Source organism: Lutjanus erythropterus, chromosome 14 (assembly GCF_056507025.1).
Source record: "Lutjanus erythropterus isolate fLutEry1 chromosome 14, fLutEry1.hap2, whole genome shotgun sequence".
NCBI classification, from domain to species: domain Eukaryota; kingdom Metazoa; phylum Chordata; class Actinopteri; order Lutjaniformes; family Lutjanidae; genus Lutjanus; species Lutjanus erythropterus.
In genome coordinates, this window is record NC_139330.1 from 29998451 (window position 1) to 30014555 (window position 16105).

General features: G+C 38.6%; 1 protein-coding gene across 1 annotated transcript in view; it reads right to left on the reverse strand.

Moving 5' to 3' along the window:
* Positions 1-16105, reverse strand: part of LOC146315727 (uncharacterized) — a 97405-nt gene that overhangs the window by 22868 nt on the left and 58432 nt on the right. The window contains exon 2 of the mRNA XM_084736073.1: positions 2842-2946. Within this exon, the coding sequence (XP_084592199.1) occupies positions 2842-2946 (105 nt within the window). The remainder of the gene's footprint in view (positions 1-2841; positions 2947-16105) is intronic.

The following is a 16105-nucleotide window of genomic DNA, read 5'->3' on the forward strand; positions in this document are numbered from 1 at the left end:
ATAAGCAGGGTGCATAATTGATAACCTGTGTGTTATTATGCTATCAGCGAATATGTACCATTGATGTTAACCTGGAATGATGCCCTAGATAACTATCATTAATATTTTTTGTATTTTTCTGACGAGAGTATTAAGAGTTTTACTTATTTTAGGATTTAATTAAATCTACAAGTTCTGGAAAGAGCACCCTCGGGCACCAGAGACAGAGAAGGAAAAGTCTTCATCACAGTCAGTTTTCAGAATTTATCAAATTATACTTCTTTAGCCAGGTATATAAGACAGATTGCTTCTTCCTTAAGTAAATTTAAAGGTTTGTAATATGAATAAAACCTGCATAGTATATGATAGATGATAGAAAATCTCTATGAATATAAATTAAGAAATTGTTAATCAATATAATACTTAAAAATGTAAAATTAAATAGCTGACAAATCACAATTCTTTAACACAATGATTCAAAGATTATCTAAAAATCCAATTTGCCATAAAGCAGTTATACTCATTCATTTGCTGATTCATTGATTGATTATAAGGATGGCAGATGCTACGAGCACACAAGTGTCAGTAACCCACAATGCTATTTGCACCTGGAATGTAAATAGCCACATGGCACCAACAAACCCATTTTTCCTAAATCTAACCAAGTAGTTTTGTTTCATGAACCTAACTAAACTGAGACTGAAATTTGAGTCACATTCAACTCAAATCCTTCTCTGTCAGGTAAGGACTTGAACACTAGTCTTGCAGGTTAGAGTCCAGGGTTTAACTCACTCATCCACCTCCTTTCTATAGAGGCTACGTTGGTCTTTATAGCTAACATAGGGGTCTGGGTGTAAATAGCAAAATAGCGACTGTGTGACTATTTTCAGACACTCCATATAAGGGATGGATTAGACAGCCAAATGGACCTGTGCACAGACAGCTTAAGACACCACAGAGTTAGTTAGTTCTTTTGTTAGTGTAGATATTAGCTTAATTTTTTTGATGGGAAACTGCAGATATATAATCCAGATATTGCTCTTTATCACTCAACCAGACTCCTATTGCAAAAACAGTAATGTTACCTTGAAGAACACGGGAGTTGCTGGTCTACCAGTTAGTTTGTTTCTGTTGCTGTGTGACTTTAGTGAATCCAAACTAACTGTTTACAACACAGAAGTCACACAATGAAACTAACTAACTAACCAATCAAGGCAGCGGTAGACCAGCAACTGCCGCGTCCTGCGAGGTAAAACACAGCACAGCCGTAATTCTAGACACAAACATGACAAAGAAATATCAGTGCAAAATATCAAAAACAACAAAAAGAAAGACAAACAAAATGAAAAAGAAAGGAAAACAAACAAACAAAACAAATAACAACAACAACAGAAGCCCTACCTAAAACACTGAAGACAACAACAACATAAAAAGGGGGGGCGGGAAAAAAAGGTGAAAATTGTCGGAGTTGGTTGGGTGGGAGAGAATGATATTTGGCCTATATGAAGGCAATTTCCCATCATAAAATGCTATCTGACGGCAAAGTGAATATATTCTCAATATGGCGTCAGTGGTGGACAGTAAGAAGAGTACTGCACTTAAGTACATTTTTTGAGTATCTCTACTTTACTTGAGTATTTGTTTTTTTGGAAACTTATAACTTTCACTCCACTACATTTCAAAGACTAATATTGTACTTTTGACTCCACTACATTTCTAGGAAGGTTGTCGTTACTCGTTACCTTTAGGTGAAGCACAGCAGCTGTTGCTGTTTCTTCTTTTCTAAAATGCGACTGGCCTCACGCTGTGTTTCTGTGTAGCCAAGCAGTTCAACAGAACGGCAAGTTCTTGAAAGCAGAGACGTAGTTTGTTCGTGGTAACAGACTGTACAGTGAACCTTGCAACCCCCCGTAGTGAATGTGTGGGGAATAAAAAAAAAAAAAAGCCCTGCTGTTTTTCTTTTTGGTGGAAGGTGGTGTGTGGGGGGGATTCAATAAAACTAGCTGTCCTTTTTGTTTTTGATTGCACTGAAGTTTTTGTGTAGCAGTGTGGTCAGTGCATCATTAGGTGGTTTCAGAGTTACAAGGTTCTGTAAATGCATCATGAAAACAATACAGCAATGTACTGATATTAGAAAATGTACCTTTTGTATTTTAAAAGCAAGAACTCTGCTACTTTAACTTGAGTAAAATTTTGACTGAGCAACTTTCACTTGCAGTTGAGTAATATTTGACCAGGAGTATCTATACTTTGACTAAAGTACTGATGTTAAGTACTTTGTCCACCACTGTATAGCGTACATTTAAACTGATTTTTTTAGGTGGCCAAAGTCTTCTTGCTGACCCTGTTTTAGCTTCCTACACCGGTTCTGCTGCTGCTTCTCCAAACTCGGGGATGTTGACTGATCTACTGTAGGAAACACACTGACTATTTATAAGTGCATCATACAACCCCGCTTCAAATAATCCAAACTCCGCCTTACTTAATCACATTATTATAGTGCATTACTGAGCCATATGTTGCTGCCTAGCTGTGCTCATGTCAATATGCCAACAAAGTAAAAGCTTGAAAAAAAAATAAAAATAAAACCATAAATGCAGAAAAAACAAATCACAGTTTTGTTTGTTGGGTGTTCACCTGTCATATAATCAGTTAGTGGAAGTTTGCAGCGGTCATTAGAGCTGATTGTTGTGTGTTTGTGTGATTTGTGTCGACCACAGTTTGTGGAACAGAAACCAGAGCACAGAGCCCGTCGTGGCTCTGGGATGTAATAAATCCATGACCTTGGTCAGGAGGGTTTGAAGTGTTGTCTCTCAGGATGGAGCAGACCTCTGGGTGCTGCGTAAAGGTGGCGTGACTCACCTGCTTGTGGTGGTGGTCGTAGGAGTTGATGTGGTTGTCGTACTGTTGGTGTCTCACGTACTGCTTATCACACAGCTCGCAGTAGAAACTGGAGTCTCCTTCCTCCTGCAGAGACAGAGAGAGGTGGACAGATAGAAAGGAAGAAAATGAGAAAAAGAAGAAGTTTAATTTGGATTTTATTTAAGAACCACTGTACCATTAAGAAGACATATGGCTCTGCATTTTCACACAGATTTGTTTAAAGAAGCAGATCTGTTTTAACCAACGTCTTATGTCCTCGTGAATCCAAAAGTTTTTGTTTTCTGCTGCAAAAGCTTACTGATACACATACAGGAGGAGAACAACTCAGAAAATCCTCAGCTAATAGAAAGTGAAGAACTGGAAGAAAACACAAGCTGAGCAGAATCTCCCTGATTAAGTTAAAAAAGGAAAAACAAACAAACCACAGTATGATACTACAGGGAGGTAGCATTGCCAATTGTGCTTCTTTTAAAATCCAGTTTTCTCCTCCTTTCTTAAAACTGAAAACAGACTCTGAGGATTTAAGGTGCAGATGTGGATTAATCAGGATTTCCTGACTCTGTGATGGAATAATCACCAAAACATCTTTATAGAAACTAAAAAGTCACAAGTGTTCATCAGTGTCATCCACTGTATAGTATATAGTATAGAAAGACTGCAGTGTTGTTGCTGTTCACAGGGAAACAAGAATATAATAAGGATATATTAACAACATTATTAAATGCAGGACAAAAATAAAATGCTAACCATGACATATGACCTCCTGCATCACATTTCTTTCTCCTCCTTAAGTAAAAATATAACCAAAGACGAAATGCAACATCTTTTTTCTGTGAACTGACCTTCACAGAGCACATATTCAGTTTACAATAATACTGGCAGATTTATCATTTGAAATTATCACTAATTTTGTAATCAAGCGGGCCTTGACAGCTGGACAAAAGCGGCGTCTCGTCTCCAGCTATCAGCCATTCATTTTACGGGCTGAATTGAGTACGATAGATATTTTCCTCTGTTAATTTTCAATTTACCGTTGTAAATTAAAGTGTCTTCTCAGAACGGATTCTCTGACTGGATTTTTTTTTTTTTTTTTTTTTTCAGCGTGTCCCCGAGCTCCCCATCTTCTCTGGCAGATTTTATCATTTGTAACATTAGCTCCATAAGCTGGCCAAAAACATCATCTTCGCCTGACTTGAAGTTTATCAGTTGCCAGAGTCCTGCCAAGGCTTGCACACAGGCAAGGTGTCAATACTCCCGGTCTTCACAAGCAAAATGACCCATCCTGCTTGCTTGTAACTCCTCATTTTGTGTTATTATAGCAATCCATGTGAGCAAAGTTCAGTTGTGTTCCGTTCTACTTAATGGTGTTGGAGGCTGTAAAGGGCTAAATGAATAGGTGCTTCTATTATTTATTAGTAATGATGCTTTTGTAAATTCACATTTTAGGAGTTGACCCTTAACGCTTATGAAGTCAGAGGGAGGATTAACATTAGGAAATGTTTGGCGATTGGCTCAGGCATGAAAATATGAAAGGCGTCATAACCTTATGGTTAGAAAAATGTATTAATTATTGTTATTTTTTAAAACTTTTTCCCAATTATGTCTTTCCGAAAACCCCATAGACCAAAATGGCATCAGAATGCTTGAATTCTGTGTGTATACAGTGTCTCAGGGCTTCTCAACTACATTGGCCTATGCTTATCAACCCTCCTGTTTCTCCTAGGAGACTCGCCCTCTCCCTATTTCCTCCCATGATCGCAGTTCTTCTGTTTTTCTCCTCATTTCTGACAGATCTTCACACCTTTAATTCCTCTTAATTATCACAATCTGTTTGTAGCACTGCACAGAGCATGTAAGCCCTACCTGACTGTAAAAGTCTACTGTTTAAACCAGACGTCCTCAGAAAACCCCAGGAAACTTTTAAAAGAAAGGGGCCTGCATTTTGTCAAATCTGCCGCACTAATTTTCTTTTAGAGGAAGGATGAATTATTCTGTATTCAACATAGAAATGCTGTTGCATTGTACTTATTATTTGGTTATTTTAATTCTTCTTCCACAATGCAGGAAACTCTGAAACTCATTTTTTTTAAATATCAAAATCCTCCCTATTTTTGAGGTCTAAAGGTTTCCAAGTATACGCTGGACTATTCCATGATATTACTGTGCATCTGTGGAAATGATTCGGGAAGACAGTCACCAACTCGTGTAAACAAACAGCTCTGCGTGGTGTACAGATTGATGAAAAACTGAAGCAAAGGGGTGCTGGAAAAGGAAAGGGGAGGATACTGAAAGACAATACGCCCTCAAAGTTGTCAAATATGCTCTCATTTTTGACAACTTCATAATAGAGCTTTTTCACAGCATCAGTATTGATGTGAAACAGCGGGGTGTACACAGATGTTACCATTGATACTAAATTAGGTCCCTAAAAAACAAAAGAGATCAGGACAGAGCTAATAATGTTAGCATAAGTTGCATAAGCATCCACACACACACTATAAAAATGAAACATTAGAGAAAACTCAAAATTTCAAGGCAGCTTACTACTATAATGTTTGAGTTTTGAGCCTAACTCAAACTTAAAGTTGTAAAATGGTTTTACCAAATGCTAATCTTTTGTTCAGATTAGATTAGATCAGTTCAGATTACTTTGCATAAAACAATTTAAAACGGCAAAATGTGCAAACAAAGAAGGCCATCACTGAAAAAACTGTAACTGAAAAGTTGCAATATAATGTCATGCAACTCAAGCAGGCCTACTACTGAGTTACATCACTCTTGTTAATCATGAAAATAAAGTATGACTTGAAAATATTTGGTTTTCTTTTTTTTTGTCTAAATGAATTTCTACCTAAAAAATATTTCATTAGGTTAAACATTGTTTTTCCCAACTTCCTAGACATAGTTGTCAAAAGTAACATTACACAAAAAGTAAGGTAAAAGTAGAAAATTGTAAACTTCTAATGATGGCTCGCATTAATTCACACTCAAACTGGAGGGAGACACTACCACAGCAATGGCAGCTTGTGACTTCTGGTACTTTGCTGGATTGATCTATACATAAACTGTATAAGTGCAGTGTTCATTTAAGAAAATGCTTTCGCAAAAATTAAAGTCTCTAGTTCAGTCTAAAAAGAGACCAGTGTTGGAGCAAGTCTGACATCAGGAGGTAAAACTGTTCCATTCTTTAGGTGCTTAAATACTGAAAGCCATTTCAGTGGACTTTGAGGGTGCTCTGTAGGTACATGGAGATTTCCACCTTATGACCGCAGAGATCGTCTGGGCATATAAACTGACAACATGTCTGAGGTGTACTGTGAGGCTTAACCAGTCAGTGCCTTGTAGACCAGGAGCAAGATTTTAAATCTAATTCAGAAAACAACAGGTGAAACAGTGGACATTTCGGACAGCTGGAGTTACGTGATCTAATCTTTTTGTCCGGGTTAAGACCCAAGCATTCTGCATGAGTTGTAACCTATGAATTATTTTTTTTATTGAAAGGCCTGTATAAAAAAAAGAATTGCAATAATCCAGCCTGCTCATAACAAATGCATGCATGAGTTTTCCTGAGTCAGACTGGGAGAAAAGGCCTCTGATTCTAGCTGTGCTTCTCACCTTAAAAAATGCTGCTGATACAATTGTTGAAACTAAGTCTGCTGTCCCTGGTCACTCCTTGGTTTTTAATCTGGTCACATGCAGTAATCAGAGGGGTATTCCATCAAGGCTGATAAATAAATCTATGCTTAAGAGAAGCTTCCACTCAAGGCTTAAGGCGTTCCATGAACACAATTTAGCCTGGTCTCATCAACACTAACGCAAGCCAGTCTAAAACAAGCTTGCGTTGAGAGTGTGCACAGAGAACATGAGAGCAGTTGATTATCAAAAAGAGGATGCTATGTCACAAAAAGAAGGATAAAGTAAGAGTGGGTGTCTTCTCAGTGGTGAAACGAACCCTGCAGATTAAACTATATGAAGAATATAGAGGGTTCATCATGAAACAAAGGCCAGTATTGCCACAATTAACAAAGCGAAGGAGACAACTGGAGAAAGAAAGGCAGACAGTAAATGCAAAGATAATATGAGCCTACTGTGTATCCTTCTGTGCCAGAGCACACTTGGTAGAGTGCCCGTCCCTTGTACTGAGGCCTCAACAGCAGCAGGGATTCTATTCCGACCGGACTCTCATCCCTCATTTTCCTGTCTATCTTCAGCTGTACTATGGAGCAAAAAAGGCAAAAAAGCCATAAAATTCACACCAGAAAAGACTAACAAGCCCACTTAAGGTTTTATTTGTTAATAAACTTCTGTATCCTACAAATTTGATAAAACCATGCACCTTGCTGCAGGACATGAGTCATTAAAAATTCATATTATTACATATTAATACACAATCAGCTGCTCTTTAAAACTTTCTCTCTTTTACAGGATGTCCATTTGATTTATAAGCATCATAGGCTCATTAGCAGTGGCCTCTCACTTAATTTAGCCTAAGCCGGGCTTTTCCTTTATCCACCTTGATGGAGTACTCCTCTGGACTCAACGTACTCAGACATCAGATGTTTCTGAGCATTAGCACCTGCAACCAAATTCTCAGTTTTCTTTCCCAGCTCAGCCAGAGGAAATTTGCTGCCATCCAGCCGTTTATGTCCTCCATGTCATTGACCAAGGAATTAGCTGAATGTGAGATTAAAACCTGGGTGTCATCTGCATAGTTATGGTAACTGATGTTATGTTTGCTGATAATGTAACCAAGGGGAAGTATATACAGGTTAAATAAGAGAGGACCCAAAATGGAGCCCTGTGGGACTCCACACAATAACTCATGCATGTCCGAGTGGAAGTCCCCAAGTGTGACAGTGACATTTCTGTTTTGCAGATCCACCCAGCTTCTTAGCTTGTCCCATGATCCACTGTGTCGAAGGCGGAGCAAAGGTCTGTTAATCCTTCTGTTGTAAACGACTTTCAAAAGAGCAGTTTCTGTGCTATGAAACCTGCAGAAACCAGGCTGGAATATATCATAAATATTATCTCTAAGATGACAGTTCAGTTGCTGATGTACTAGTTTCTCAATGATCTTGCTCTGAAAGGGTCCAGATTGTTCTTTTTTAAGAAGTGGTGTAATAGCTGCAGTTTTCATGCAATGAGGAAAAATACCAGTCTGGAGGGAACAGTTTACTATTGACAAGATGTCGTCCAACAGACAATTAAGAGCAGATTTTAAAAAGCATGCTAGAAGTGGATCAAGGAGGCTGGTGGACGACATGAGTTGATTTATAGCAACAGTGAGAAGTCTGGAGTTCATGGTGAAGAAATGCTTGAGACCATTGGCACGTAGACTAAAAGATTAAAGTTTATTTAACAAAGAAAAGTAAATTATCTCAACTAAAGATTATAGGTCAACAAAACTTTTTTTGTTTGTGTATTTTAAAAACTCAAAAATCTATTGCAGTAAGATGCCTTGAAATTTTGAGCTGTCTTTTTACGGTGCAGTGGGGAAATACTACACAATGGACGTGCTGGTCATTAACTTTTTAATCTACATAAACCAATCTACTAACTTCGTTAAGCTGATGTGTTAGCTGCTACTACACTGTGTTGGAGATACTAAGCTAGTTAGCAGGACACGCTTAAGTTTGCAGGTCACGTCAAAGTGGCCGCATACACTGTTTAATCATCTCCTCCTTACGCCTTTCCTCTTGTGTAAATGTAAATCCTGACTTCAGACTCTTAGAGATGATCGTAAAAAACATAATGCATACAAAGTGTGTGTGGGGGGTGTGTGTATGAGTACAAAAAAAAAATCAGAGTGTGTAGGTGGGAGTGGTGAATTACAGTCATAGACAGTATGAGTCGTAAAATGTATTTATGGAGAATATATTCATCATACTCAAGCTTTTAATTTGTTACCTGTCGTATGGTGTGTGTGTGTGTGTCTGTGTGAGTGTGTGTGTATCTGTGTGTGTGTGTGTTCTCGTAGAGTTTGTCATGTGGAGCGATGCTGTCTCTATTGCTTCCGATGGCTAATGGGCCCTTCAATCACAACTATTGATCAGCAATCTGAGTGTCTGAGTGAACGCACACACGCTTTCACACGCACGCAGTTACACACAAATACAAACAAACACACACATATCCGCAAACCCACATACATCCATAGCTTTTAATACTGCAGTTTATCTTAAGCCCTCACAGACGTTCACAGATGTAGTAATGCAGGATTTTACTCTTAGGCTTCTACACACACACACACACACACACACACACACACACACACACACACACACAATCTCCATTAATGGAAGATTGATTTATCTTTAAAAGTAGGGAACATTCAATCTGTGACATGACCTTCAGTGGAGGTCTGGGCACTCTATCTGTGTGTGTGTGTGTCTATGTGTGTGTGTGTGTGTGTGTGTGTGTGTGTGCGTCACAGTTTGCATAAGTCGGAAATGTCCAACTTTTTGTCTCTTAAAATCGGGAAACGAATCTCCCTGAACTCTGCGGCCATAAGGAGACAGACGGAGGGAGCTGTGCGGCAGGGAGGGGCCGGGGACAGAAAGACAAACGACGAGCGAGTCAGACTGAAAATGTGACGGAGGACAGATGGAGACAAACGGAAAGACAGTGACAAAAGCAGAAGGGAAACACAGACAACCTTGTTTAATCCCCCCCCCCCCCCCCGGTCCCAGAGTGGCCGCCATCCTCGGCCATTACCGCAGGGATCTCCTCCTTCAGTCAGCATTTGCTCATCAGACAAGTGATTACTGCAGCTCCCATAATTCCATTAAGTAACGAAATTATCTTACATTATTCTATTACAGAACGAAACATTACATTTGCATTATTTAATCAAAGACGGCATTGGTTTGCATTATGTCATTAAAGATGTCGTTGGGTTGCATTAGCCCACTGAAGATGGGTTTGGATGTCCATTAAACATGGCTTGCTGGATAGCTTGGAAATTGCTGCTCAGTAAACTCAAATTAAAACACATTACAGTTTTGGGAGCTTTAGTGCACTGCAGCGCAGCAAAATAAGAGGATGTATTGTCCTTGTTGCCATGTGAAAATCTCATTGCTTTTTTTAAAAAAAACTGAAGCCGAGGGAGAGTTTTGTTGGAGAGTTTAGGAAATTGCCTGACCCACAGTGAGAATGAATTTTTCAAAACCCACAGGACGAATTCTCAGATGCCTGGTTGTGAGGCAAAAATACTAACCTCCCAAAGGCCAGATTACATCTTGCAAGCTCAGTTTTTACAACAAGATTTTGGTCGGGAAAACAACTGCTGAGAAGCAACTCAGACCAGATAAACTCAAGATTATGATATAAAGTTTCAAAACCCCGTGAACTACAGATAGATTTTAGATGAAGATGAGTCTTGTCTCCACCTCAATCTCCAGAACCATGTGAACAACAGTTTAAACTGCAGGTGTGACACTGTGATATGCAGCATGAGTCTGACACCAATTTTTCTTAGTGCCAAGACAATTAGTCAAATAATTAGAATTGTCAGAAAATTAATCTGCAGCAGCTTTGATAGCCAATTCATTCATAATGGTAGTTTATCAAGCAAATCTGACATCATTTACTGGTTCCACTAACTCCACTAACTGAGGATTTGTTGCTTTTGTCACCTTCATGTCGTTGTAAAGTGGACACAGTACAGTTTTGGATTGTTGGTTGGACAAACAAAAAAAACTGAAGATGGCTCTGGGAACTTTTAAGAGTTATTTTTTGTATTTTTCTGACATCTTGCATACTAGACATGAAACCCTAAATCAACAAACAATTGATATGATTTAACTATAAATATAATTGTTAGTTCCAGTCCATGTAAAGAAATAATATATATGTGGTCTAAGTCAGCCCCACCACAGAAAAATTAGTTATGACCCACCCAGCCAAATAAGAATGATCAATAAAATCACCAAGTACATAAAATAAGGTTTTAATCTTGGAAAAATAACATACAATGAAGCAAGTTCCTTAAAAAACACACACACATTTGCACTGCTAATGCTAATTGCTAATGTATTTATAAAGTTTATTAAGTGTTAGGATACGTCTGGCTGAGCCATGATTGTATGTCTGCCCACAAACTCCTCAACACAGAAACTCCAGTTCAGTACAACAAAGTTCCGTCTTTTCACATTTTCAACAATTATTTTTTAACATGTATAATTGGTTTAGAAGAATTTTCTTTTACTTTGAGGACAAATTCATCATGAGGGTTCAAACTCCACCATGCATAACAAATACGGTTGATTTTTGAGTGTTGAGGGAGTGTGCTGTTTACTGTTGATGCACAATATTCTCCCACATTGTACTGCACAAAGGAAATGATCCAGCTTCTCAAAGCTGGAAAAAAAATAGAATGAGTTGTGGGTGGTGGTGAGACAGCTTCAGAAACAATTGAAAAACAAAAAAAGTATTATATGCAAAGAAATAAAAAAAATACATATTGCTTTCTGCTTACAAAGTTTAATTGCCAGTTTTGTTTCAAAGTCAGGGTTTGATTGAAATAACTAAACTAAATAACATACGTTTGTTTTTTTTTAGTGTGTGGCTTACACGTGATAGATTTTTTAGAGTAGCCATTTTAACTTTGCGGGGCGATCTGGTTCATAAATGTCTAACAAGCTGCTTTGCTTGATGCAACAAAAAGCAATTGGAAAAAATGGGTTTCAGAGTGCAGTGATGCTGTTATCACATTGTGTCTGAAAGGCCCTTAAGGTAACGTAACAACCCTCCAATGAAAGCCTTAATATGATGAATATTGCACATAAATTCATATACAAATATATCAGTTTTATACGATGTACATGTACCAGCCCTGCGTATCACCTGTAATTTAAATCTCATTAAAGGATCAGTGTGTAGAATTTAGTGGCATCTAGTGGTGAGCTTACAGATTGCAAACACCTTGTCTCACTGTCCCCCTCCAAATTTATGGTGACAGGAAACTATAGCCAGTGTTTGGTTTGTCCGTTTGGACAAATATGGCGGTGCAACATGGCGGTCCCCATGTAAGGGGACCTGCGTGGGCTCATTCTTACATAATGAAAACACTAATGAAAACATTTCTGCCACATTCTGCCAATAAATCCTTGTAAATGTCACACACTGGACCTTTAAATGATAATATTACTCATAATTTAAATGAAAGAATTGCAGACTTATTGAGGGCAGAAAAACTTATAAATGAAATCAAAACAACCCTGACAATCCCACTGAAGTTTCTGTCTTCCTGGTCTAATTTAACTTCATTAATCTCTCTCCTTGTTGCTCCCGTTTCGTTCACACCAACACCTGAGGAAAATACCTGTCTCTTCAGTTCTGCTCTCCTCACCAGCCACTCGTTTTCTTCAGGTCTGTGTTGTTTGATGCGGCGTACATTCGGCTCGTCAGGTTTTGTTTGCTGCCCATGTTCAGCAGCTAAACCAAGACAGTGATTTTAACGAGGCTAAAATGTGCTTAGAGCCGCAGAGTTCGGTGTTAACACCCAATTAGCGAAACTGGGTGTTTCATTTTGACTTTGTGTTTTACATTCTTACTTCAGAGGAAAAAAAATATGATAAAAGGACGAAGAAAAGCAGCAAATAATCTACATTTTTGGATGTCTTGCTCAGCTCAGTATCTTTAAATGTATTACTTTTACTGAAACAAAGCTGTCGGCTGTAACTAATTTGATTTTCGATGTCTTCTAACTGGCTTGATAAGACTGAAGTGTGAAGACTTGTGAAGTGAAGCTCCTCTGCAGCTTTTTTTTTCCAGCCTCACACGCTCGCCGAGCAGCTCCTGTAAATGACTTTCTTACTGACAGATCTCTTTTCCTCCGTCTCCCTGAGGGTTATGTTCTTTCTCCAAGCTTGTACTTTCTTAACGCTAATGACTAACCGCAGCCAGTATGTAGATAGACGTTTTTATCAAGTTTTTGGGGTCAAGTTAGGTCAGTTTTAATCTTTTGCAAAAGAGAGAAAATAGACGCGTCCGATATGTTGATCACTTCGTGTCCCTGTGGTGTGGCAAATTCGCCACTGTGCTGCTTTAAAAACTACAGACAAGGTCAAAACCTTTTCTGAAACCGACTGTGATAAAAGGCAAGAAAATTGAATTGGCGGACAACTGCAAATATCTGTTGTTGATCGCAAACTGTGTATTAAGAAAAACACAATCAGACATGCTTTACATTCTGTAGTGAGGCACTGCAGCATTCCTCCTACAGTGAACACACTCTTTAAAGGAGCAATATTGAAAACCCTAGTGTTCAAAAATGAGTACTGCGGGCCAAATAGCAAGTCGGACTAATAAAAAGTGCATTATCCTGAAAACAAAAACCCACTGCTCTGAAGGTACACACTCTGGAGCTGGAGCTCTGTGGCTTCTTCTAAAAGATTGTTAATGATTTCTTATGACTCATGACTTATGACTCATAAACTCTTTGCTTCAGCATGTGTTCCCTGTAAAAACAGCCTCCCAACAAACAGCTACAGCGCAGCAGTTCATTGAAGTGGCTGACTCCTCCTGGACTGAGAGCTCCCAGTGAACAGGGCGAGACTGGAACCGAAGTCCACCTCAGTAGGCCACAGTACAAAGGTAGTTTGTTGCTGGGCTTAGCTCGGGCATCTGTGGCAAAGTCAGCGACCTATCTGAGCAGCTAACCAAGCTAACAAAAGTTTGTGGTTTGTTACTGAGCAACAAGTAAAGCTATCAGGATTCTCAGGAAAGCATCAGGCCGCTGCCAGTTTCATTGGCTGTGCTCAGTCCCGGTCCAGCCATTTTCACTGGGAGGCTGCTGAGCCTGGTTCTGTTGCCTGCTAACGGCAGCTAAGTTAGCAGAAACTCTGACCCAGAGTTGAAGCTGGGCAGCCAGAGGACATCAGAGGGAAAACCAGAGAGCATTCTCTCCATAAAATATGATCCAATTTCAACCCAAGGAATAGGGTCATAAAGTTGTGCTTTTGTACAAGTCAAAAAGTATTGTATGCATCACATAGCTAATGTTAGCTAGTCGCTGAAGCAGTCCACTGTAAAATGCCTTGAGCATAATGTGAGCAGATACGACTTTCCCCAGAGTGAATAAATTCTAACCAGCAGGCACGTAATCGCTGTATTTTTGTGAAACACAAAAGTGTTTGAGGTGGTGACCATCTTGGAAGACACACAGATGTATCAGTGTCCCTAACTCGCTAACTAATGAATCTCAGCTCCGTACTGCTAAAAGTTGAACATTGATTGACAGGTGGTTTTAATGATATCATTGGTTGAAACTGGTTGGCTTTTGCTCACGTAAGAATGCTTAATATTCTTTTTTACTGTAAGAAAAAATGAACAGATTTTCATTGATTTTGATATAAAAATAAATGTCTTTTTTGCATATTATTTGATGTTATTAAATAGGTGCAAGATTTGACTGGGGATGTGATCTAAAAGGGTTAAAATGGAATTTTTCATTTCATTTCAACGTTAACATATGGTAATTTTATGATGTAGTCCAGTAAATATATTATTTATTCTCCTTTAAATGTTGTTTCATTGCCTAATTTTGAGCTTTTTGAATTGCAGCTTATTGGCCCAGCAGCCTTTAGCAATAAAAACAGATGACTGAGCTTGGTGAAAAGTGGCCAGGAAGGTTACTGGCGTGCAGAAGGAAAAACTGACTCAACCTTTGGGAAGCATATGGGTGAGGAAAGCTGATGCTGCTCCTGACTGCCCGGGTCAGCCCTTCGAGGACAGCATGAGCTCCCTGGGTAACATCTCAGAGAGCCAAAATTCAAGAGCAGACTAATATGGGATTACGTTATCCTTACTGCAGCGTAATCGCTTAGTTTGCAGACAAAACAATGTAGCTTTGTATCTGTGCAAGACTGTCATATTTTCCACTGATAATCAACTTTTTATAGTACTATATGGAGCTATTGACTCTGGCGCTGTTGTGTTTTTGTTTTTTGCCTGTATATTACATGCTGTGTGCTTCCTTGTGTTGCTTAATTGGTTTTATTATTGTATGTTTTTTCATCATAAATCCCGTCTAGAAACAAAAAAAAAAAAAAATCCCTTCTAGGACAATAAAGGTTTAAATTAAAAGGGGAGTGAAGTGAAATGAAATGAGCGTGTGTGTTTGTGTGCACACATGCACTTATACAGGACTGCATGTGTGTTTGTGTGTGTGTGTTTAGTGGCCAACATCCGCCATACAATCAGAATAAGTGCATTTTTCTAATTGAAAGGAAAGGAAAACAAGTGGTTGACCTTCCCACCACTGCCTTACATTTTACCAAATGCACCACTCAACTCTGATAAAAGGAACAATTATATTATATTTTATTATATTATATTATATTATATTATATTAGTGGACTGTTCTGGTCTTCTAGAGGGAAATAAGAGTTTATTAATTTGTTGTGAAGACATCCAGATTTCCACATTATAGCAGAACAGCAAACAGAGAAACCAATGTTTATCTTGTAATTTAGTTTAGAAACTGTAATCTAAAATCTACAGCAGCTCTTTCTCCCCAAAGCAGATATACAAATCTTCTGTTTGAAGGCAAAGAACAAGTTTCATTCCTTTAATTTTCTCTGTGCGGTTTAAATTGATCAGCACTTGCAAGGTCTGTTAGTTGGGCAAATGCGTTGTCTCTTGGAAACTGGATGTAGGTCAAGAGCAGAACGACCCTTCCTCCTCTCAGCTGAATAGACAGATTTACATAGATATAACTGGAAAATGAAGTGGCCAGTCATGGAAACGAAGGGATGTTGTGTTTGTTAAAACGAGGTGAGCAGATTCGCTTATAATCCATCTTAGAATATGGACAGAAAATCCCAGGATTCAGCATTACAGAAAAACAGGACTCAGCACTTGTACTGCTGCACTGAACAAGCTTTTGGTCGTTTGTTTAAAAACTTCCAATTTTTCATGACATGTAGATTTTAGCCTATACAGTTTGAATGCACTTATTTTAAGTCACTTTGGTCCAAAGTATCTGCTGATCAATGAAATCTAACGTAACAAAAGAGAGAAAAAATACATGAAAGTTTAAAAAGGCAGCAGGATTTTGTATCTCAATAGCTAACCTCTTCAAGACAGAAAATGAGGGGCAAATTAAAGCTGGGGTAGGCAATTTATTTTTTGGCATCGCTGGGCAAAAGTTCCATAATAACATTTAAAGTAATAAGTTGGAGTTGTCAGGTTCTTTTTGTTAGAGCACCAGAAAGATTGAGGGTGAGTCTCTGGATGTCAA